This window comes from Condylura cristata, unplaced genomic scaffold (assembly GCF_000260355.1).
Source record: "Condylura cristata isolate star-nosed mole 26May11 unplaced genomic scaffold, ConCri1.0 scaffold00020, whole genome shotgun sequence".
Lineage (NCBI taxonomy): Eukaryota > Metazoa > Chordata > Mammalia > Eulipotyphla > Talpidae > Condylura > Condylura cristata.
In genome coordinates this window covers 14,339,861-14,361,464 of record NW_004567121.1, presented here as the reverse complement: position 1 = coordinate 14,361,464, position 21,604 = coordinate 14,339,861, and the positions used below count along the sequence as shown (strand labels likewise).

General features: G+C 48.4%; 1 protein-coding gene across 2 annotated transcripts in view; it reads left to right on the top strand.

Annotated features, from left to right (window-relative positions):
- Positions 1 to 21,604, top strand: part of EPAS1 (endothelial PAS domain protein 1) — a 77,947-nt gene that overhangs the window by 49,510 nt on the left and 6,833 nt on the right. For both annotated transcript variants that reach the window (XM_012727505.1, XM_004686233.2), the window contains exons 3-10: positions 652 to 803; positions 1,198 to 1,282; positions 4,660 to 4,778; positions 4,878 to 5,083; positions 13,806 to 13,912; positions 19,339 to 19,486; positions 20,090 to 20,304; positions 21,319 to 21,512. In XM_012727505.1, coding sequence (XP_012582959.1) covers positions 652 to 803; positions 1,198 to 1,282; positions 4,660 to 4,778; positions 4,878 to 5,083; positions 13,806 to 13,912; positions 19,339 to 19,486; positions 20,090 to 20,304; positions 21,319 to 21,512 — 1,226 coding nt within the window. The remainder of the gene's footprint in view (positions 1 to 651; positions 804 to 1,197; positions 1,283 to 4,659; positions 4,779 to 4,877; positions 5,084 to 13,805; positions 13,913 to 19,338; positions 19,487 to 20,089; positions 20,305 to 21,318; positions 21,513 to 21,604) is intronic.

Here is a 21,604-nt window from a genome sequence, read left to right as displayed (position 1 = left end):
TTTTTCATACTTAGGCAATCCTTACTTGTTTAATCCAACTCAAAGAGATGGAGATTATTATCCCCATTTAACTGATGAGGGCTGATATTTAAAGAGGGTGTCACCTAACATCACAGTCTAGTGGAAGACTGATCTTGGCCTAGACTCTGTGTTTGGCTGTGAAGCCTGAATGGGAAGGAGTACAGCTTTGGGATTCAGTGGCCTGGGTTCACCAGCTCCAACCTGAGTAACCTCAGGTGACTTACCCTCTCTGAACCTCATCTGGGAGATGAGACAATATGTTGGCTCACAGGTGTTGTGGAGATTACGCTGCATGCTTATTGCAGTACCTGGTATCTGGCCATTGCTCTATACAATTAGCAGTGGAAACACGGCTCCTTCTGCTGGGACTGCTGGGACATAGGACTATTATGCCACCATTCCCAGCAGTGTTGCCGCCATGGCGGTGCTATCTGCCAGGCCTCTGTTGGGTGTCCTTGTCAAATGCCTGCTGCTTAGGCATCTGAGCAGATGCTAAGATGGTGGATAAGGGTGTTTCTAGAAAAGCCCACTTTATACCTCTGAGCCATCCCAGTAGACATTCACTCCTACCAGTTAACTGTTTTAACACCACATTTGTGCACTAAGTCATTTGACCCCTTTCTTTTCCAGTTTGCTCTGAAAATGAGTCGGAAGCTGAGGCTGACCAGCAGATGGACAGCTTGTACCTGAAAGCCTTGGAGGGCTTCATTGCTGTGGTGACCCAAGATGGAGATATGATCTTCCTGTCAGAAAACATCAGCAAGTTCATGGGACTCACCCAGGTGAGACCCTCCTCTGGCTCTTTCATGAAGGGAAAACGCTTTTATTTGGGAACAGGAATGTGTGGGAGGTGTGGGGCACACCCCTCCTGACCTCAGATGCCCAGACTGCCCTGCTCTGGGCTGGGGCTGCAAGTGTCAGGAACACCCCACCCTGGGCTCAGGCTCCTGTGGCATTGCAGAGGTCACCCTGGTGGACAGTCCTCTCCTGACCTGTTAACCTCCCTCTCTCTGTGACCCTAGTGCTGAGCTGGGAATCAGAGAGCACCTGATTCAGTCTCCTTCACATCTCCAAATCTGGAAGATTCGGCTTCCTCTTGGAATCTTCTCTTTGGGTGTTAAAAATTAAAAACAAAAACAAACAAACAAAAAACCAACTACCTTGTTTTGGAAACAGGTGGAGCTAACAGGACACAGTATCTTTGACTTCACTCATCCCTGTGACCATGAGGAAATCCGTGAGAACCTGAGTCTCAAGAATGGTATGGCATGTTCATCTTGCCTGGGTGGGGGAGGGAGACACATTGCAAGACCTAGATCCAGGAAAAAGCTGACATCCATAAAAAACCAGCAGACACTGTACAATGGGATCGAGGGTGCCGACAGGCCCTAGTTCCCAGAACTGTCTCCTGCTAGCCCTGCATGGTACCTGATACCACACTCATAGGGTGCACTGGGGTTGGGACACTGTCCCCGAGAGTCCCACAGCTCTGCCAGATGACAGCACCCAGACCAATCAACGCATCTGTCGTGTTCATGGGAACTCCTGCAGTCTCCCCTTGCTGTGCAGCAAACCAAAGCACAGGCCTAAAGGATCAGTTTATTGTTATTCTGTGGCTAGGTGGGTGGTTCCTTTGCTCTAGGCAATGTCAGCTGGGTCACAGCTGTCTGAGGCTGGACTAGGTGGGCTACCCCAGGCACTTCACACGATGTGTTGCCTGGGGCTCGAGGCTGAGGCTCCACAGATATGTGTGTACCCCTGAACCCCTCACTCCTGGGTGTCTCAGAGCCTTTCCCCATGATGTCCCCAAAGGGCCCAGACTACTTCTGTGGCAGTTCACAGCCCCCAGAGTGCACAAGTGAGAGCTGCCAGGCCTTCCAAAGACTTAGTCCTGAAGTTGGCACCACTTGACTCTTGACTGTGTTTGTTAGAGCTAGTGCCAGGCCAGCCCCAAACCACCCAACGCTGTGGATAGAGGAAGCAGCTCACTGCAGCACCTTTGGAGGTTCACTACCTTGGGAGCCCAGGAATGAATGTGGTCCCTTGGCCATGAGCCTTATGTAGGTCTTGGTGGAGAAGAGATTGAAGGTTTAGTGTACAGCACCCCACCTGTGGGTCCAGCCGAGCCAGTGGGTGGAAGGCCCATGCCAGGGGCACGCACTTGGCAATGACACTGGAGGGGCTGCTTTGTCTCCTGCACCTGTGATGTTTGAACAGAGGCAGGAATGGGACGGTGTCAAGAAGATGGAGGCTTTGGGGGTCCCTTCTGAGCCTGAGATGCAGTCACTGCCTGGACAGATTCTGCCCATGTCCAAACACTCCCTGTGGTGTCTCTCACCGACATTGCCTGGGGCCCGCTGAACCTGAATAACAAAGGCAGCGGCACCAGGGGCTGGTGCTGTTGCCACATTTGCAGCCGGAGCAGACGTGTCATTGTCGCTTCCACCTAGTTGCAGACGGGGCCTGCAGAGTGCAGGCTAGCAGCACCTCTCTCACCTCTTTCCACTGCCCCTCTGCTCTCCACCTGAAGGTCTCGGCCAACTGACCCCAGAGAACATGGTCTGGAGAGCACTTTTTGGCACTTGGAACATCGACTGAGAAAATTCTGTTCTGTTCTAGGGGAAAGGAGCATCTAGACTTTTTGAAGCCCTTTCTAAAGCAGGTGATTAAAGCCTGTGAAAACCAAGTGTCTTATTTCACTACTCTAGAAACTATTTGAGCCTTGCAGTCTCTGCCTTAGTTCAATCTCTGACCTTAGTCTCAGTGAATCTCAGAGCCCCTTGGATTCTCCCTTTTCAAACTGATAGTATCAGAACTAGGCAAAGTCTAGGACTTTCAGTTCTCAAGAGCCATGATTCACAGCCAAGAAAGCTGTATTTACCTGAATGGAATTTGCGATCTCTTGGTCCAAGTATTGAGGTCTAGGGATCAGTCAAATTCAATGCATCAGCAATCCTCACTGAAGGTGCTGGCCTTTGAGTGAACTCACAATCTGGAAGCAAAAGTTTAGTGTGAGGTCCTAGAGGAAGATAAGGCCATGAGGTAGATAGTGAGAGCTATGAAGGCCAGGTGGAGGACCTTGAACTTCATCCCATAGACAAAGAGGATCTACTGAAGGTTCTTGAGCAGGGGTGGAGGGAATCTAATTAGAGCTATGTTTAGAAAGATTAGTCATGTTGAAGAATGGAGAGAATCCAGAGGTTAACAGGTTAGAAAGCCACAACAGCAACCAAACCAATAGCCAAAGAACAATGCCTTTAGCCTGTTCCTGCCCCATACCTGCTGAACTCGAGATACAGAGATATCCCTTGATACACAGATTCCAACTGTGAAAAGTAAAACTCTAAGAAATATAATTAGGTATCGAAAGATGGTTTTATAATGATGATAGAACTGTCTCACCTTAAAAATAACAAAAGAGGCCCTCCCTGGTGGCGCAGCGGGTTAAAGCACAGCACTGAGAATCTAAAGCTGCTTCCGCATGAGTTCGACTCCCGTCTGCCCCGGAGGTGACCACATGGTGTGGCAGACCTCTCCTGACCTGCCCGCTGCTCCCCTCAGCAGTGTACTTCATCGATCTGCCTGTTCTGCTCCCCACTCTGTCTCTGGTGAAGCCTCTCACCGCCCCTGCAACTCTGGCCTGTACCCCAGTTGTGTATGCACAAATAAATAAATCTTAAAAAAAAAACAAAACAAAACAAAAGATTCATCATTTGGTCTCTTAGTGAGTTACCAGGGATGTTTAACATAGATTCAAAGAAGCCACAATTCATCTGACATATTGCTCTTTGGGGAATCAAATAAATCATGGCCCTCTGGAGTTTTGGTGCAGAGGCTAGTGCAACAAGATTCTGGAATTTTCTGTGATGTTGGGCAGGAGTGCCTGAGAAGGTGCAGAATGGAGATGGTGTGTAGGCAGAATTTAGACACAGACAAGGGTGGAATTTGCTGTGTTCATTATTTTGTTTTTAAAAAGTGGGGAAATCTAAATGGGCACATTATTTGGAAACCAAGAGGAAGTGATATTTGTCTTGGTGATCTCTTTAATTCTGACTGAGAAAGGATTATGAGCCCTGTTGACCTCACCCTCAAAGTGGATTTGTTTGCCAAATCCTAGGAGGTTTTGGACCAGAGGTCTCTCTTGAGCCTAAATGAAAGCTGACGGTTCTGAATGCAAACGTTATAGATTGAAAATGGGGTCCAGATGGATTCAGACTTCTGTGGGGGCAGAAATGAAGGAAAGACTGGAGTATCTGAGGGACTCTTCTGACCTGGGAGGCTTATCCCCTTGGAGTAACTGTCCCCTGGAAATCCTCTTAAGGAGCCCTGGCTTCCCCAAAGAAGCTTTGCTGAGATTAGGGCTAATAGTCACTCACTGACCATTTGCTAGGAGAATGACAAAAGTGGGTGTGCAGCCCCCCACCCTTCAGGACCTTATCCTCCAGTTGGGAAGAGGAGCTGGACATGAGAAACTCTTGTCCACAGGCCAAGGCATCCATGACAGGTTTTGGGTATCAGGAGGCCAGATCCTTGGAAAATGCAAACAGTAGCTTACCAGAAAAATGGCAAGTGGACCCCCTCTTCTGATCTAAACTTATAACTAAATTCAACTTGTTCCCTCTGCCCTTCTCCATTCAGGCTCTGGTTTTGGGAAAAAAAGCAAAGACCTGTCCACAGAGCGGGACTTCTTCATGAGGATGAAGTGCACGGTCACCAACAGAGGCCGGACCGTCAACCTCAAGTCAGCCACCTGGAAGGTAGGAAGCCCTCTGGCCTGGGGTGGAGTCCCAGCTGTGCCCACCCTCCCCCCAGCCCAGACCTCTGGGCACACCTGACACCCCTGGGCTCGTCTCCAGGTCTTGCACTGCACCGGCCAGGTGAAGGTGTACAGCAGCTGCCCGCCTCACAGCAGCCTCTGTGGCTACAAGGAGCCCTTGCTCTCCTGCCTCATCATCATGTGCGAGCCCATCCAGCACCCGTCCCACATGGACATCCCCCTGGACAGCAAGACCTTCCTGAGCCGCCACAGCATGGACATGAAGTTTACCTACTGCGACGACAGGTGGGAGCCTGGAGTGTGTGTGTGTGTGTATGTGTGTGCACGTGTGTGAGCCCGTTCCTGGAGTAAGGGCCTGGGTCTGCAAAATAGATGTTGTGTTGCTGGGTACAAGTCTGTGGGCCTGTGTCACTGTTCCATTCGCTCAGTGCAGCTGAGGGTTCTACTACCACATCTAATGTGTCAGGCCCATGGACACAGCACAGCAAGGCCTGTCTGCAGAGCTGTTTTTGTGTGTGACACTGTTGTCATTGTTGATGCTGGGGTGTATCCATGCTCCCTCATGTATGTACAAGCCTCTGAGTTCAGGGTCTGCCTGGAGACTGCCCCGTGGCTGCATGGCTTCTGCGCTCTCCTGTTACTGAATGCTTCCCTCAGCCTTTGCTCCTCTGTCCATGCTATTCTGGCCACCGTCCAGCTGAGTGTTGAAGGTTTTGGGAGGAAGGGTGCTAAGCCAGATGCTAACCCTCAAAGGCAGCCCCAGCTAGAATCCTGGGACACTGTAGTGGGTAAGAGCATCGAGTCCAGAGTGAGACAGCCACGTACAGGTCTGGTGGGCAATGTTCGGTGCTACCTTACCCTCGCCCTGAGCACTTCCTTTATTCACGCTCTTTATTGAAAGAGCACCTAAGACCGCACATGTAAGTCACGTCATCTCTAATTCTTAGCTCGAGGTGAAGACCAAAGCAAGTGGGAAGAGGCTCGGGTGGTGGTGGGAGGGAGCGTTCAGGCCTTCCACAGCTCCTGGCTGCCCACACCCTGAGCCCTGGCAGGAAGAGGTGGGCTGATTCTGAGGGAGAGGAAGGAAGATGGACGGCGTCAGGGAGGGAAGGGAGTGCCAGGCAGCGGATCCAGGACTCAAGAAATGCCACTGTGGCCTCTGGACTGTGGTGTCCCTGGAAGCACCCTGCCAGGCAGCCTCTCCCAGCCTGACCCCGGCTTTCTGCACATCCAGAGCCACCGTCCCCTTCACCCCCCAACCCAGTCATAGTTCTTGTGTCAACGCTGCCACTCCAACCACTCCCCTCACCTTCTAGGGTGTCTCCTCAGGAAACCCTGGGACCTCAGCTTCCCAGCCCCTAAAATGGAGATGATCTCTTTCTCACTCTGTCACAGGATTGTTGTACAGTGAAATAATGCGATGAAAGCACTGTATTTGCTCATGTGAGGCTTTGTGCTATTGCTTATTTATCTTACTGCCTATCCATGCCCTCTCCCAAAACCCATCTACCCACCAAACTCGAGGGGACAGAGTCATGTCTGTCTGGTCGGGGTCCCAGAACAGGAGCGGCCCTCGGCAGAAACTGCCTGGTCTTCCCCAACAGCGGGAAACCACCGATCCCAGGAGGAGAGTGCCTGCTCCGCCTTGCGCAGGCCTGCACCCTTTCTCCCTGCCCCCATGCCATGGGATCTGGCTTTCTACCTGGCTAGGAAGCTGTTCTCCAGGCGAGGCAGAGTTGTCTCCCCATCCTCTAGGCTCCCTGTCCTCTAGGGTGACCCTTCACTCTGAGCACAGTTTAAGAACTTTGTGACCGTGTCCTTAGGTCTGACCAGTCCCATGTCAGAGCTCAAGGATCTTGGAGGTAGAGGTCATTACATAAATAGAAGCAAGTGCTTTAGCCTCATGGGGAGACCCTGGAACTGACAGCACTTCTTAGTTGTCAGCATTGTTATTGTTGTGATGACGGCAGTGATGGTGATGCTGAGCAGTGATGGTGATGCTGAGCAGTGATGGTGATGCTGAGCAGTGATGATGATGCTGAGCAGTGATGGTGATGCTGAGCAGTGAATGCAGACCAATGGAATCTGTGTTATGGTTAAGGTTATTTATTATACGTACGCAGTTTTGTATTCAAAAGAACATTGCTGGCAGAAAACACAGTTTCGTCATGTGCTCCCCTCTCTGTGATCTCCCAAGATGTCATGGGCCATCCTGACACCTGCATGCCACTTCTTCCCCGAGCAGTGACCCTAAGCACCTTAGCCAGATGCCTGGGTGCCCCTGTGTGCTGTGGGTGACGGATGGAACACAGCCAGAAATGACCCCAAAAGTGCTGGAAAATCCCTAATGCCTAGGAGATGACCTGTCTTCCCTACAATAGTAGGGAAGAGGGATTTTTCATAAAACTTTTAAGACTTTGGTCATAATTCTTTGGAAAGGGTAATTTGCAGTTATGCTTCTTTGATTATCTTGTTTTGAATGCATTTCAGCTCATTTCCTAAAAGCAACTAAACCTTGGCTAAAGAAGAGAGGGGAAAGCCTGAGGAACCGGCTGCCAGGAATGGTCGGAGACATGGGCACCAGAAGGGGGAGACCACGGCCTGGCTCCTGGTTGCCTCAGGGCTGGCTGGCAGTTGGTACTGGCTTGCAGGAACTAGTGACCTAGGGCTTTGTGACTCGGCGTGGAGGGGCTATTGCTCTAAGTCCTCCAGGACACACTGCATTTTCAGCTAAACCTTGTCTCTCAAGAAACCTAATGACTTCGCTGAAATTCTCAATTGAGTGGTGCTGGAGAAATGAATGCAGAGGCCTTACAGGCAGGGAGGGCTGTGCCATGCTGAAGTTGTGTTTAACTGATTAGCAGATTAGTTAACAAGGGCACAGGCATGGCTTAGACAGTTGATAGAGTGGCTGTTTTCAATTCTTAATCTCTGCGTGCTATTTCTCTGTTGTTTTGATGGGGACTGGGATCTTTTGGCTTGAATAGCTTGTTTTTATTCTTGCGTTGGGGTGGGGAAAGGCATATTCTCATTCACCCACCTGATTTCTCCTAAATACCCTTCTGAGACAAATGCTTCAAAACTTACATATAATTGAGAGAACACTTTCCATCTTATTCAGGCAACTCGCTAGCTTTAGTGACATCTGACATGTATGAGAGGGGCCGTGATTTCCTACAAAAGGGAATAGTTTCCTGTATGGAGAATTGAAAGATCTGATGAAAATGTAAAATTCTCCACAAAGCCCCTTTTGAGGCAATTTGGTGTGTGTGTGTATATATATGTATGTATATGTGTATGTGTGTGTGTGTGTGTATAAAAAAGAAAAGAATCATGGAGAAAAAGAGGAAAATAGAAGAGAAAGGAGCAAAAGAAAACAAACGAAAGAGAAAAGAGAATTCCAAAGTTGTGTTTAACACTCAGGTTTCCAAAGTCAATTGAAACTGAAACAACCTAATTTGAAGTATCTGACATTGAGTGAGGACATGCAGGTAGTTCAAAAGGCTTGTATCCTGCTCCTCTTATAAAGGTCAGAGGACATATTAAGTCCTATTTTAATTATCTGAAAAGTAAATATTTTTCAAAGAGAATTCTATAACACTTTGCATGTCAGTCACACTTTTTATAAAATAGTGAGGTTGATGGCCTGATCATCAGCACAGCTGATGGTCTTGCCTTTATTTTGACTCTTTATGATTCAGAAATGTGATTCTGTTACCTAAAATCTGAGTGACCTGTAAAGCCATAATTAACTTGGCAACTGCTGTATTCTTAACCCTGGGCCAGAGAATATATTATCAAACAGATGAAAGAGACAAATTTCTAATATTCAAGAGTTTGCAGTCTGAGACACAACCAACTTAATGAAACCTCGGTGATTGCAATAAAGGGTAACATTACATTCATCCAAAAGAAAAAAGTAGTTGGCTTTCATGTGGTGCTGCCATCTCGTGGTAGAAAAGAGTAACTAAACGGCACCAAGGTGGAGCGGTCTCCAAATCACATAATCCCAGTGTGATTTTTGTCAGTTTTGTGAGTTCACCTGCATCTCATAAAGAAGCTTTAAAATCAGTCACACTGGAGGTGAGTAAAAGTATCAAAATTACAGTAAAAATTTCAAATTAACAGAGAAGATCATACAACCTTTTTACAAATAAAGAATTTAGAGACAACCCTGTATTGTCTTTGGATTAAAGCAGCATAGATTATAATAAGATGCCTGAATTTCGATTCCATGGATCAAATTTATGTTGAATTCTTTTTACATTATGTTTGGAATAGTAAGCATGATAAAATCAAGGGGATAGGTGAAGGTTATAAAGAGAATGTCAGTGAAGAAAACTATGGAGCCACAGTTACGAAGCATGCAATCCAAATGAAAGTCAGTGATAATGGAGTCAGAAGGAAATGGACTGACTTTGGGGCAAATAAGATTAGATACTGTCATTGCCTGTTGAGATACATTTAAGAAATTTATTTTTTTTAACTTTTTAAGAGAATAGATGGCTTCTTTAAATTTAGGGTGATCTTCCAGATAAAGACATTAAATGTAGTTTTTAGTTTTGTATACAGTTTAGAAACCTTAGCAGCCATACACATTAGCCTTTCTCTACACATCTTATTTAAATCCCTGACTCAGAAGAAAAATTTTAAATGCCCTCCTTATGCATCACTGTTTTCTGTACAGGACAGTGTTCTGATCAGTACTAACAGAACTTGAGCACATACAGCAGATGTGTTTATTATCCTATCTACTCTAGAAGCTTGAAATACTCCCTATAAGAGTCAAACTATAGGGATTTGCAAGTTCTCTTTGGAATTTATTTCAACACAAAGTAGGTCTGCAACTCAAAAGTGAACTTCTACGCCACCTTGCAAATTTCTTCTTAATGCTTGTGGGTTTCAAGGTGTGAGAGGCAGCAGGGTCGGTCCAGTACTGAGCCCCACCTGCAACACAGCGTATTAATGGTAGAAATAGATGGCCTTTGACCACAGAGCAGAGTGGGGGTGCAGATGTTACATACCCATGCAATAGCTGAGGAAAATGACATTGAGTAAGGACATGCAGGTAGTTCAAAAGGCATGTATCCTGCTCCTCTTATAAAGGTCAGAGGACATATTAAGTATTGCTTAAAGCAAACAAAAACTGGATTAGAAAAAGATATTGAAAGAGAAAGCATTGACATCTGAGTAAATAGTCTGGAAATTATAAAGAAATTTATAATTATATAGAAATTCAAGTTCAAAGCTTCCAATCATACATAGAAACCAAGATGAGGTGAGTCATGTGTTTCCTAGGAGAGTCCTGAAGGGTGGGCAGAGAAAAGCAAACTTCATGTAAGTCTGGTTCATTATAAATGCCTTCTTTGGAAAACAAGTTGGTGGTAATGAAGTACTTAAAAAAGCCCTTATCCTCTTAATACTGTAAGTGCTCTGTAGCCATCTTGTTTACATGATTAATGTACTGAGCAGATCCTTTCTTCGTGGAGGCAGAGACGAGGGGTGAAGCTACGGCCAGACCTCGTTCCACTGCAGGCCACGGTGCCCGAACCGGGGGCTTGCCGAGGGTCCCTTCGGATGGGCACCAGCGACCTCACTGGGATGAGGAGTGAGCTCCCTCAGGCATCTCTGGAATTCTGCCTTTGGAGGCTAGGGCACTGACTCTGTAGCCAAGAAAACTGTTTTCTTCCTGGCACTCAACCGCAAACCATATAGAAAGGGCCTCTGAGCATCCTCAAGGGGAAGCTCTGTTGATGGGCAACGAGTGACTGTCATGTCGCCCATGAGGGCACAGCTGAGACCTGCAATCCAAAGCCAGGGTCTGGCCCACACATTTACTTGGGGTAACACAAGCTCCAAATTGTAACCACTTTTCCTCCTCTCTTTATTCATTCTCCCGCTGCCTCCCATGGATGCCTGCCTTCATCTCCTTCTCTTGCTTCACCTCACCTTTGATCTGTTTTTCTCTGTTATTAACGAATGACCCCTCTTCTTCTCATTTCTATAAACTGGTGAGTGAAGTCATTTCTTCATTCCCCTCTTAAAAAAAAAAACAGGGCAGCCCTACTGAGTTGACTATTAAATTTAGGGGCCACCCTAGGCTGATCCCCCAACCCCCACCCCCGTGAGTCAGGGTGGGGGGAAAGAAGAGTCACCCTACCCCTGCTGAGGAGAGCAGATGAAATCATGTGATCACAGCCCAGCTCCTGAGGCTTCCCCGGGACCTGGGGATCAGCAGGGGCAGCCCGCTGGGTTGCGGCAGCACCCTATAAACAAGTCAGTTCATTCACCTCCGCACTGGCGTCTGCGTGCCTGCAGATGGAGGCGAATGACCACGAGCTTCAAGTTGAGGCTTCCTGCTTTGTGAAGTGTGACAACACGAATGTTCTTCAATTGTGTTTGCGGTATGTGTATTTCCCAGTTTTATAGTAGTCTGTTTAAAGGAATGAAGGAGGAGACATTAAATATTTATTTTAGTTGACAAGATAAATGAAGGCTGCTACTGGGAAGATAGCTGGCAACTCTGAAATCTCCGTCTGTTTGTCCACTTCAAACATGCCCATTGTGTGCCTTGGAATGGATGGTACATTAATTAGATGAAAAATATTGTGAGGTTGATTAGAGTAAATGTTTACTTTGAACATTTTGAAGATTCTAATCTTGAAGGAAAATTTCATTTCTTTAGGGAGTAGAATCAGATCTTTCCCAGAATCACCCTCGCCCAAAAGAAAAGTTGGGACCTCTTTGCAGCTTATCTGGCAAATCAGCGGACCTGTAAATGGCCAGCCCATTGTCAGCACAGCCCTCTGGTACGGTTCTTGCTACACAGGCTAAACTTGAAAAACATTAAACCTAACTAAAAAGCTCTTTGCTACAGGAACAGAAATGCACTGTGCAGCTGCCTTCTTGTTCTGTCCCAGTCTCCACCTCAGCTAAGATACTGGTCCCGTGCTCAGGTTGCCAGGGCAAATCACTTCAGACACCTCTCTGCTTTGGGTCAGGTTCTCCTGGTTGGAAGCCAGGACTCTTGTACAAGTGAGATGCTGGAGCCCCACTGGAGTAATCTCCCCAGACCAAATCAGCTGAGGCCTGTGCTCCTGGCCGGTTGTACGGGGTGGTGTTTCACAAAGGCTCAACAATCCCTGAGTCTCACCCAGGCAGTCTGTCTAGCCACCCCAGACAGAATGAAGGAGGATGGATGCCATGAGGGGTCTGCTGAGGGCTGTGTATGAGCTCCTGCACAGCCCGAGGCCCTGCAGGGTTCCAGAAGAAACGTAGCTCATGGTGCACAGGTTCCTGGACATTAGGATGGCCAATTCTGGTTGTACTTTAGATCCAAAGAGACAATCAATCCAATATTCAGTAATGCCCAAGCATTTACTGTGTGCCCCTGGCAGGGCAGGTCAAAGGAGAAGGCCGTCGTGAGCCCAGGGTGTGGAGAGATGGCTACACAGCCCTCCGTGACATCTTGTATGCCCATCGGCTTCAAGAAGAGGAGGAACTGGAGAGAGCCCACAGTGAAGGCAGAGCCTCGAGCTCAGCAGGTTATAGTCGTGGCGTGGAGGAGCATGGGGTTGGGAAGCATATGAGGGCCGTAGTAAGAACGACCCCACAATTGTGGGGTCTGTGAGGAGAGGGGTTTGCCTTGCCAGAGGGAATGCAACATGCTGCAGATTTATGGAAAATCAAACTGCTTGGAAAGTGAAGACTAAATGCTGGGGGGAGTAGGAGTGAGGAAGAGTGTAGTTAGCTGTGATGTGGCTGGCAATGGGAAATGCTAAAGAAGGGTGATTTAGTCTGAACAATCTGCAGGACCCACTCGGGGGAAAGAGAGTAGACAGGAAACCAAGGATTTGCTGCTTCTGCATCTGCTTCTGCTTCCCTCTCTGTTTGTTAACCTCCAGCACGGGCAGATGACAGGGTCACACCCAAAAGTCATGCATTCTGAAATAGAGCTGGTAGTGAGGAGAATACAGCATCACTCTAACTTGTGATAAGCCAAGTAAATAGCACAAAGAGCCCACTAGGAAAAAATGTATGAGGTAAAAAAAAAAAAAAAATGACAAGAAATGTTTCTGCACAACGCAGCAGAGTGGCTTGGTGCTCTCAGACAGGGCCTTGTCCAATGACTCTGGTGGAGAGCGGAAAGCCCTGGGCATGTTGCCATTCTTCATGGTTCTCCACACTTGCCTTTTCTATGTCCACATCCCAGGAAAACCAGATACCTGACAGGGAGAAGGAAAGGGCGTTTGGGACGCCAAGCCCTGCCATTCCAGAGCTGCTCGTTTGCAGAGACTGTACTGAGGAGGCCCAGTGCCATGGCTGTGGTGCTGTATTTCTCCTCCTCGGCCCCTTTCATCTTCCTCTTTCACTGACGGAGGGAAGGGCACATGGAAGGACCCAGGAAAGACTAGCCTAATGTCCCACAGGCAGCTGAGGGTGCTGGGGCAAGCACCAGGGGAATGAAGACACAGATGGGGTTCTCCCTTCCTAGGGTTCCTCCTCATTCTGTGGTTAACACATAGTCAATGGCTGTCTATGTGCTTTTTTCCCCTTTCGGGGCCACATAATTTTCACTTTTCATTTTTATCATCCTCTACTAGAATAACAAACCAACTGCCTTCCCTGAATCTCTTCCCTTATGTGCAACAAGCTGCTGGCGGGTTGGGGCCATGTGGAGTGGGACAGGGAGGGCCCTTTCCGGTTATTCTTGGAGAATAGTCCTGTATGTTTAGGAGGTTGAGGGAACGGACTCCCCTGAACTGATGCTTTTCCTTCCTCTCAAATTTGTGTTTTCAGGAAGGGGTGGGGAGTGGGCTTGAGGAGGGCCACAGTCACAGGTTTTTCTGCTTGAGTGACTGGTGCCACCAGGAAGTCTGAAGTGTGTTCATCTGAATGTGTTTGCCTCACCTTCTGGATGTGGCTCCCTGGATCCCTAACTGCTTTCATATGGTTCTTTGCCCCATGGGTTGTTTTTTTTTTTTTTTTTTTTTTCTTCAAAATTCAGAATCACAGAACTGGTTGGTTACCATCCTGAAGAGCTGCTCGGCCGCTCAGCCTATGAGTTCTACCATGCCCTGGACTCAGAGAACATGACTAAAAGTCACCAGAACTGTAAGTTCCAGGAGTGCCCCATGTGGCTTCCTTGTGTCCATGGAATCTGGCCTCGAGTGGGGTACCCCTGGTTGAGAGAGAGCCAGTCACTTCCCTGGCAGCCATCAGCAGCGTGGCAGACAGGGCTCATGTTCTGAAGACGAGCAGAGCAGGTTGCCAGCAGCAGCTTCATCAGGCTAGGGGAAGGCGCCTCCCCCAGGGGAGTACAGGCTGGAGGGTGGAAGGTGGGCAGACACTCAGTCTCCACTGCCACCTCCACTCAGCTCCACAGTGCAGCCGGCAGCCTGCACAGCCCTGTGGAACAGCCCTGGAGACTGTACTACAGGACAACTCGGGGTTGCCAGAGAAGCGGCTACCTCCATTTGCAGAAGGCTAGGGGCTTCCGAAAGGACAGAATGGGTGCTTAGAGTTGGACCTGGAGAGAGGGGGAGGACTGTGCTTAAGAAAGGGGAAGGGGCCCTCCCTGGTGGCACAGTGGGTTGGTGCACAGCACCAAGAGGCTGAGAAAGGGGAAGGTAGTGTGGCACCAACTTAATGGATTCTTGAGCTTGGCCGTGGCTCCTCAGGGCTTGCTTGCTCTATCAAGAGGGCTCAGCTGGAAGAAGCTGCCCGCGCCGCCGAGTCATGGTACCGGAAACTGCTCTGTAGCTTGAGAGAAAACCTGAGTTAGGAAGGACTCTAGAACAGGACTGCTTGATAGTGTCTTCAGCAGAAACATTCTGCATTTATGTAGTCTACACGTATGGGACTTGAGTAGTATTGGAAGTAGGTTGCAACTCACGAACTGAATTTTTAATTGTAATTACATTCAAATAGCCGCACTTGGCTAGAGTGGCTAATGCATTCACTTGGCCATCTTCCTAATTAAGGGCTCCCACTTGTAGGAGATAAAAGGCAGTTTTCTTGAGTCTGTATAACCCATCAACATGCAAGGACCCTGGGTCTATAACCCTCCAGCTGACCCACTAGAGGACACAGATTGGTTGGTCTGTCCCAAGGGGTTTCTCATTTCTCAGAGGAGAAAGAGGGGCCGGGGGCAGCTCATTGCTTGGTACGGTGGCTCAGTACCGGCACAGGTTGGTCAGGTACAGGCATTAAATAAATGATACACTCAAGGTATAAGGCATGTGGAAGAGGATGGTTCTAAGAAGTACCCACAGCGGTATAATGGCGGGCTGAGGAGGTTACAGAGATTATAAATAGGTAAGGTGATCTCAGAGTTCCTGGGGCCCTGCTGGTCGGGGCTCCCAGGATTTGTGTGACTTGGAGTAGCAATGAAAAGGCAAGTGAAGCTACCTGCCCGCTGCTCCCAAGCCCTAGGACAGCTGAGGCTCTGAACAGCTGACGTGACTTCCCTGCAAGTCCATGTGCTGTGTGCCAGCACAGTTAATAGTCTCGTAAGCAGCGAGAGCTCATTTCTCAGTTTCCTTCTCACAGCTTTTAGGTTTGATAAAACAGTACACAGGGCTCCTTATGACAGCCTTCTTGGGGGGCTTTCTGGGGGGAAATTATGAACAATCTAGGAGTTCAGGGACTCAGGATGGCGGAAGTGCTCCTGTGCTTGGGAGGTCACACCTTCCAAGTCTGCCCAGACTGAAATGGTGGGATGTGATGTCAGCCTCCACTCTGGGATTCCCCATGCTTTTCTGGTCCCTGAGGAGTTCTGTTCCCAGCATCCTCCTGACCTGGACTCATATTGAGGCCACCCTATGATCCCAGCCTCCTCCAGATGTAAAAGTGGGGTGTGTGTGGGGGGGGGGGGGAGTCCAGCCTTCCTTTCCAGCAAAGGGAGACAGTAGTAGAAAGTTCTGAAAATTCTTGGAGGACAGTACTGTACTTCAATAATTGGAGTGGGAACGTAGAGGAAAATACTGTTAAAAGGAACAAAAATTGATATGGATTATTTCCCCCTTCTTAGAAAATCTTTGAACCATAAAGAAAGAACTGGGGTGAAAATGTGTACTACCAGTTTTCTGCTGACTTCAGGGAAAATGATGATGCTTTTTAACGAATCTGGGTTTTTAAGCATTAGGTGCATTTAAAGGTCATTCGCAACCAAATAGAAATCAGTCTCCCCTCCTCTCCTCACGGAGCCCAGTAAAGCTGCTCTGAGCTCAGCAGACCAAGCCAGCAAGCCTAAATCAGCACAGGGAAAGCTGTGAGGGTTTCAAAGTGGGTTACTGCCAGCTAAACCAGAAGTATCTGCCTCAACTCATTCATATTCTCTTCTCATTTCATTTTGTTTGTGCAAATAAACTTATAGCACAGACTCATAGTTATGCTGTGGAGTAACTGGAGGCCTAAGTTTGAGACTGGTTCAGCTTTTTCACCAGCTTCCCAAACTTAGGCACAATTGTGTTTCTGAGTCTGTGAAGGTTTATGGTTGAAATTACTGTCCTCAAACCAGATTTAGATAATTGAAAGCCATCTTTCCAAATGGATTAGTAATTTATACATTGTTACTCTCCTAGAGTGGCAGTTGGGAAGGGCAGTTGGCTTTTCTTTGTTGTGTGAGGACATTATGTGCTCTTAGGAAAACAAGATTAAAGGCCATAAAAAGCCTATCTACCAAGTAGCAGGCTCCTCACCAAGGCTGGCATTAATGAGCAGAAGATTAGAAAGGCAAGCATAATTATATTCTATACAGAGCAGGCCCTTACCAGCAATTGCTAGAAATGCAGTTAAAACCTCTCCTCACTAAACTGTTTGGTCAAAAATAAGAACCGTCAATTTTGTCTGCATTAAGAACCTTCTAAACAGGTGAACTTCAGGTACTTGAAATTGTACGAGAATCATTTCACTGGAGCAAGGGGGCCTCAATAGGATAGAAAAAAAGGGAGTCAGGGAGAATAGTTGCCTCTTTGATGGCAACTATTTAGTTGCCATCCTTGATGGCTTAGCACAGCAGCAAAAGCAAATGTAGTCTTAGTGAACTACAGCTCCAGCTGTTGTAGGAAGAGAGTGCTAATCCTAAGAACCCCAAGATTGTCAGCTAGCTGAGACTGTATTGTGGTATCTCATGATGTTCATTAAGCAAGTCACGATCCCTGTGGCCCTAGTTTTCCTTAAGTTAAAAGAAGATGTCCTCTGTCTCCCTATGTCACAGGATTTTGTTTTAAAAATTAGTCTAAGATACAGCCACTTGGGAAATAATTTAGCAGTTTCTTATAAGGTGAGTATATCCTTAGCATATGAGCCAGGTATTGTGCTCCTTAGCCGCACCCACACTTAAGGTCCCCTTTGTACACATTTCAGCACAAAGGTTTGTAGCAGCTTTGTAGCAGCTTTGTAATATCCCAGCGCTGAAAGCAACACAAATGTCCATTGATGGGTGAAAGGATAAAGTCACTGGTACATATATGGATAAAGTATTCCATATAATGGAATACTGCTCAACAGTGAAAATAAACAAATCTTGAATATTTTAAACAACATGAGGAATCTGGGAGCCATGCTGAGTGAAAAGAAGCCAGACACCAAAGAGTACATACTCTTGTATCATTCCACTTGCACATATGTAGAACATAACATTTCAATATACAGGCCACAGAAAACAGAGCAGAGGTTGTCTGGAACCAGGGATGAAAATATCACTTGATTGTCAGGAGGCATGAGGAATTTGGAGGCTAAGGAGTGGTGGGGAAGGTTCTCTACCTTTTGACTATGGTGACAGTTACGTGTCTGTATGTTTTTGTCAAAACTCATTGAACTACATGCTTAAAATGGTGCATTGTTATTGTAGGTAAATTAAACATCAACAAAGTTAACTTTTAAAAATGAAAACCAAACAAAAACTGCTTAGAAATCTTTATGTTTGACTATAACCCATCATTTCCAGTGAGGGAACTTTTCAGCAGCTCAGTAATTCTGCCCTGGATTCTTCAGATGTCAAGGGGGAATTATAATAGATAACTCATTGTGGTATGTGTTATGTGATGATGATACTAATCCTTGCTGATGCTTTTTGTGCCTGGAATTGTTCTGATTTCTTTGCAAAAACATTTATTTTATGAGGCAGTTTTGAACACTACAAAACATTTTAGATGTAAGGTACAGGATTTCCTATACCTTGGAGGTACTTGTTAAGAGGGTAAAAAGTGCAAAGAAAAACAAGAATGGAAAGATTTCAAGCATTAGTGTGAACCAAGCTGCATCCCTCAAGCACACAGGGAAGGTGGGGTTGGCCTTCTAGCCAATCTGGAGAAATGAGAAGCTTTGCTTGCAGATAATCTGGATTCTCCACAGGGTCCCTCACAATGTTCACTAAGACAGGTACTGTGGACCTGACAGGGTCTGGGCCCTTGGGGGAAAAGATGACTTTTTCTATGTAACATTGTCAGTGGCATTCAGTCAGCATTTTTGTACCCAACAAGCTGGGCAAGCAGGCCCAGTCCTCAGCATAAATAGCTGTGGTATACCGAGCAGGTAATAATAATCACCATCATTAATATTATTGTTAGCAACACCCCATTTTGCAGGTGAGGAAACCAAGAGGGAGTGTCCCCAAGCTAGCAGGATTTCCTAATCCCCCCACGCCTCATTGATTCTCTGTGAATTGGGGTGTCTGAATTGGGATTCTGAAAAGTAAATTCCCAAGGGAAAAAAAACTACCAGAAATCCTAGTGTCAGTACACTAAATGAAAAGACATTACCCACTTAATGGTAGCAGGTGAAGCACCTAAGACTGAGGGTGAAGAACAGTCCCCAAGATTTTCGTACAGTAAACACAGATGCTAGACAACTCAGAAGAGGAGAGCAGAAGGGGAGGAGCATGGAGACTCATCATGGCTTCCGAAGAGGCTGGATGTAGATATCGGGGCCAGCCCTTCTTCAGCCCTAGCTGGGGTAGGCTGAGGTGGCTTGTCCTTGCTGTGGCTCATGAATCCTCTGTAGCCCTCGAAGGGGCAGGCCTACAGGTGACCTGAAACATTTTTTCTAAAAATTTTTATGGGAAGCAGGACGCTCTGGGAAGTAGGTCTGCTCTGAAGCTCTGCCTGAGAGCTTCCTCCGTGATGCTCGTGGGAGCCCACCAGCTGGAGGGTTCGACAAAGGAGGTGCTCCTTTCGTTACCCAGATGCCCCTTGGATCTGGCTGACACCCAGAGGAGGGCTTTGCCTCACTGACCCCTGGGGAGAAAGGTGGGCAGGCAGTATTCTCGGTTCTGTCGCCCACCAACTGGCCAGTGATCCCCTTTGTCAAGGGATCGGCCTTGGGTCACTCCCCAGCCAGACAGCTGGCAACATCACAGAACCCTTCAGAACCTTCCTTTCCTTTATTTAAGATGAATCATTGTGTGAGATGATCTCTGAGCTCACTGTGTCCACCCTCACTGTCCAGGTACCGAGTCCTCTCATTTTTCCCAAGACTGTGGAGTCTGGCTCCCCCACACTCCCACCCCCAGCCTCACACCCCATTTCTCCTCCTAGTGTGCACCAAGGGTCAGGTGGTGAGCAGCCAGTACCGGATGCTTGCGCGACACGGGGGCTACGTGTGGCTGGAGACCCAGGGGACTGTCATCTATAACCCTCGCAACCTACAGCCCCAGTGCATCATGTGTGTGAACTATGTCCTGAGGTGAGTATGGGGGGTGGGGGGTGCCGGGTAGTGGGAGCCAGGGATTTGAGGCATCCAGGGAACACCGAGCCTCTCAGAACCCGGTAATGCTAATCCTTGTGACCCAGCAGACTTGAGTGGGTGTCAGGAAAAGGGAGACACTTGGGATTTCCCCTTCATGGTGCTTTGTCCACCCCCACCTTGTCTGTCATCTCCACTGTGACTCTGGCCCAGTGAGGAGGCAGAACCCTTAAGTAGGTATTTTCTAAGTGGGGAAAAGGAATAAGGGAATTGTTCACACATCTGGGAGCCACAGACACCGCCACTGCAGGCCCTGGGCCGAGAGCTGGAGAGAGTCCTTGGTAGAGTGAAGCAGACCAGAGACAGCCTTCGGCCTGATGCACGCTCTTGGCCCACGCCCGGGAGCACAGCATCCAGACAGGCATGTCCGGGCGGCACGGCCCCTCGCTGCTCTTCCTCTGACACGTGGTTCTGTACAGCGTGCTCAGAGGCCTTACCCAAGGTTTTGGCTGAGAGACTTGGCTGTCAGGGTTCCCATGTGTCTGGGGGAGCAAACGATTTTTCTAGGAATAGAAGTTCTGACACACCCTGTTGTCCCATCAGTGAGATTGAGAAGAACGACGTGGTTTTCTCCATGGACCAGACAGAGTCGCTGTTCAAGCCCCACTTGATGGCCATGAACAGCATCTTCGATGACAGTGGTGAGGTGTCTGTGTCAGAAAAGAGTAACTTCCTGTTCACCAAGCTAAAGGAGGAGCCGGAGGAGCTGGCCCAGCTGGCCCCCACTCCGGGAGACGCCATCATTTCTCTGGATTTCGGTGGGTGTCAATGGAAGCTGTTTGGGTTGGAAGGAGGTTTTCACAGTCCCAGGCCTCCTTGGCTACAGCTTTGCCTTAACCAGAGGCCCCCACCCCACCCCCAGTGTCTCCCCCTGAATCTTGCTGACCATCTGGTCAAGGCCACACTCTGCTGGGCACACACCTTCCCCTGAGTAAGACCATCCTAATGTTCAACCAGGTGGGTCAGCGAGGACACACCCCAAAGGGCTGTTTCTCTGCCACAGGCAGTGAGTGCCCAGGAGCACAGCCAGAGAGCTGCTTGCAGACCATTGACATGTTTTTACAGGGGAGGGGGAAGCTGACCTTGAGGGACAGGTTGGTAGAGGGCGAGGCAGAAATGATGTTATTGAAAGTAATTCTGGTAGCGTGACTCGAGGCCCAGCGTGCGTCCTTAAACGTGCGGCTGCCTTACTAGGCCCACCTTTCCCGTGGGGCTGAGGATGCCACAGCTGAGTGTGCAGCCCTCATGCACTGCCAGGCTGGGAGCAGCCTTGCGGGCTCTGGGAAACCCCCCGGCGACTTGCTGTCACCCTTCCCAGCATGGCTACACCTCCCTCTGCTTACCGAAAATGTCCCCAGCCCCTGGAAATGTGTTCTTGAGATAGCGTGTGAGAACCCCATCCTCAGAGATTCATGAAGGACAGCAGGGCCTCAGACAAGGAGTGCATTGGCAACGTTTTGCCACAAGGTTTTGGCAAAACTCAGGTAAATTGCCTGGTTCTCCTCTCATAACCCCTGCGTGTACATGGTGGATTGCTCTTCAAGAAAGCGTGACGGTTAACAACATTTAGTCTCGGGGAATTAAATGTTCCGAAAGGGTGGCTCATTGAATCATGGACCCAGTTTGTGCCAACTAAGCTCGGGGCGCTGAGGGCCCCGTCCCAGACATGCTTTCAGATCTCTTGGGCCCTTCTATGCAACCTTGGCAGCCTCTGCCTGGGGGTGAGTGTGGTGCTTGTGGGTGTTCACCAAGCCAGGCTCTTGTCTCCACAGGCAACCAGAACTTTGAGGAATCCTCAGCCTACGGCAAGACCATCCTACCCTCAAGTCAGCCGTGGGCTGGAGAGTTGAGGAGCCAAGGTGCCCAGAGCGAGACTGGGAGCTTGCCCGCCTTCACTGTGCCCCAGGCAGCCACCCCCGGGAGCACCACCCCGAGTGCCAGCAGCAGCAGCAGTAGCTGCTCCACGGTGAGCCCTCACCCCCTTTGGGGGAGGCCATGGGAAGGGTGGGCTGCTGCCAGACGACTAAGGCAGAAATAACTGCCCCCCCCACTCTCACC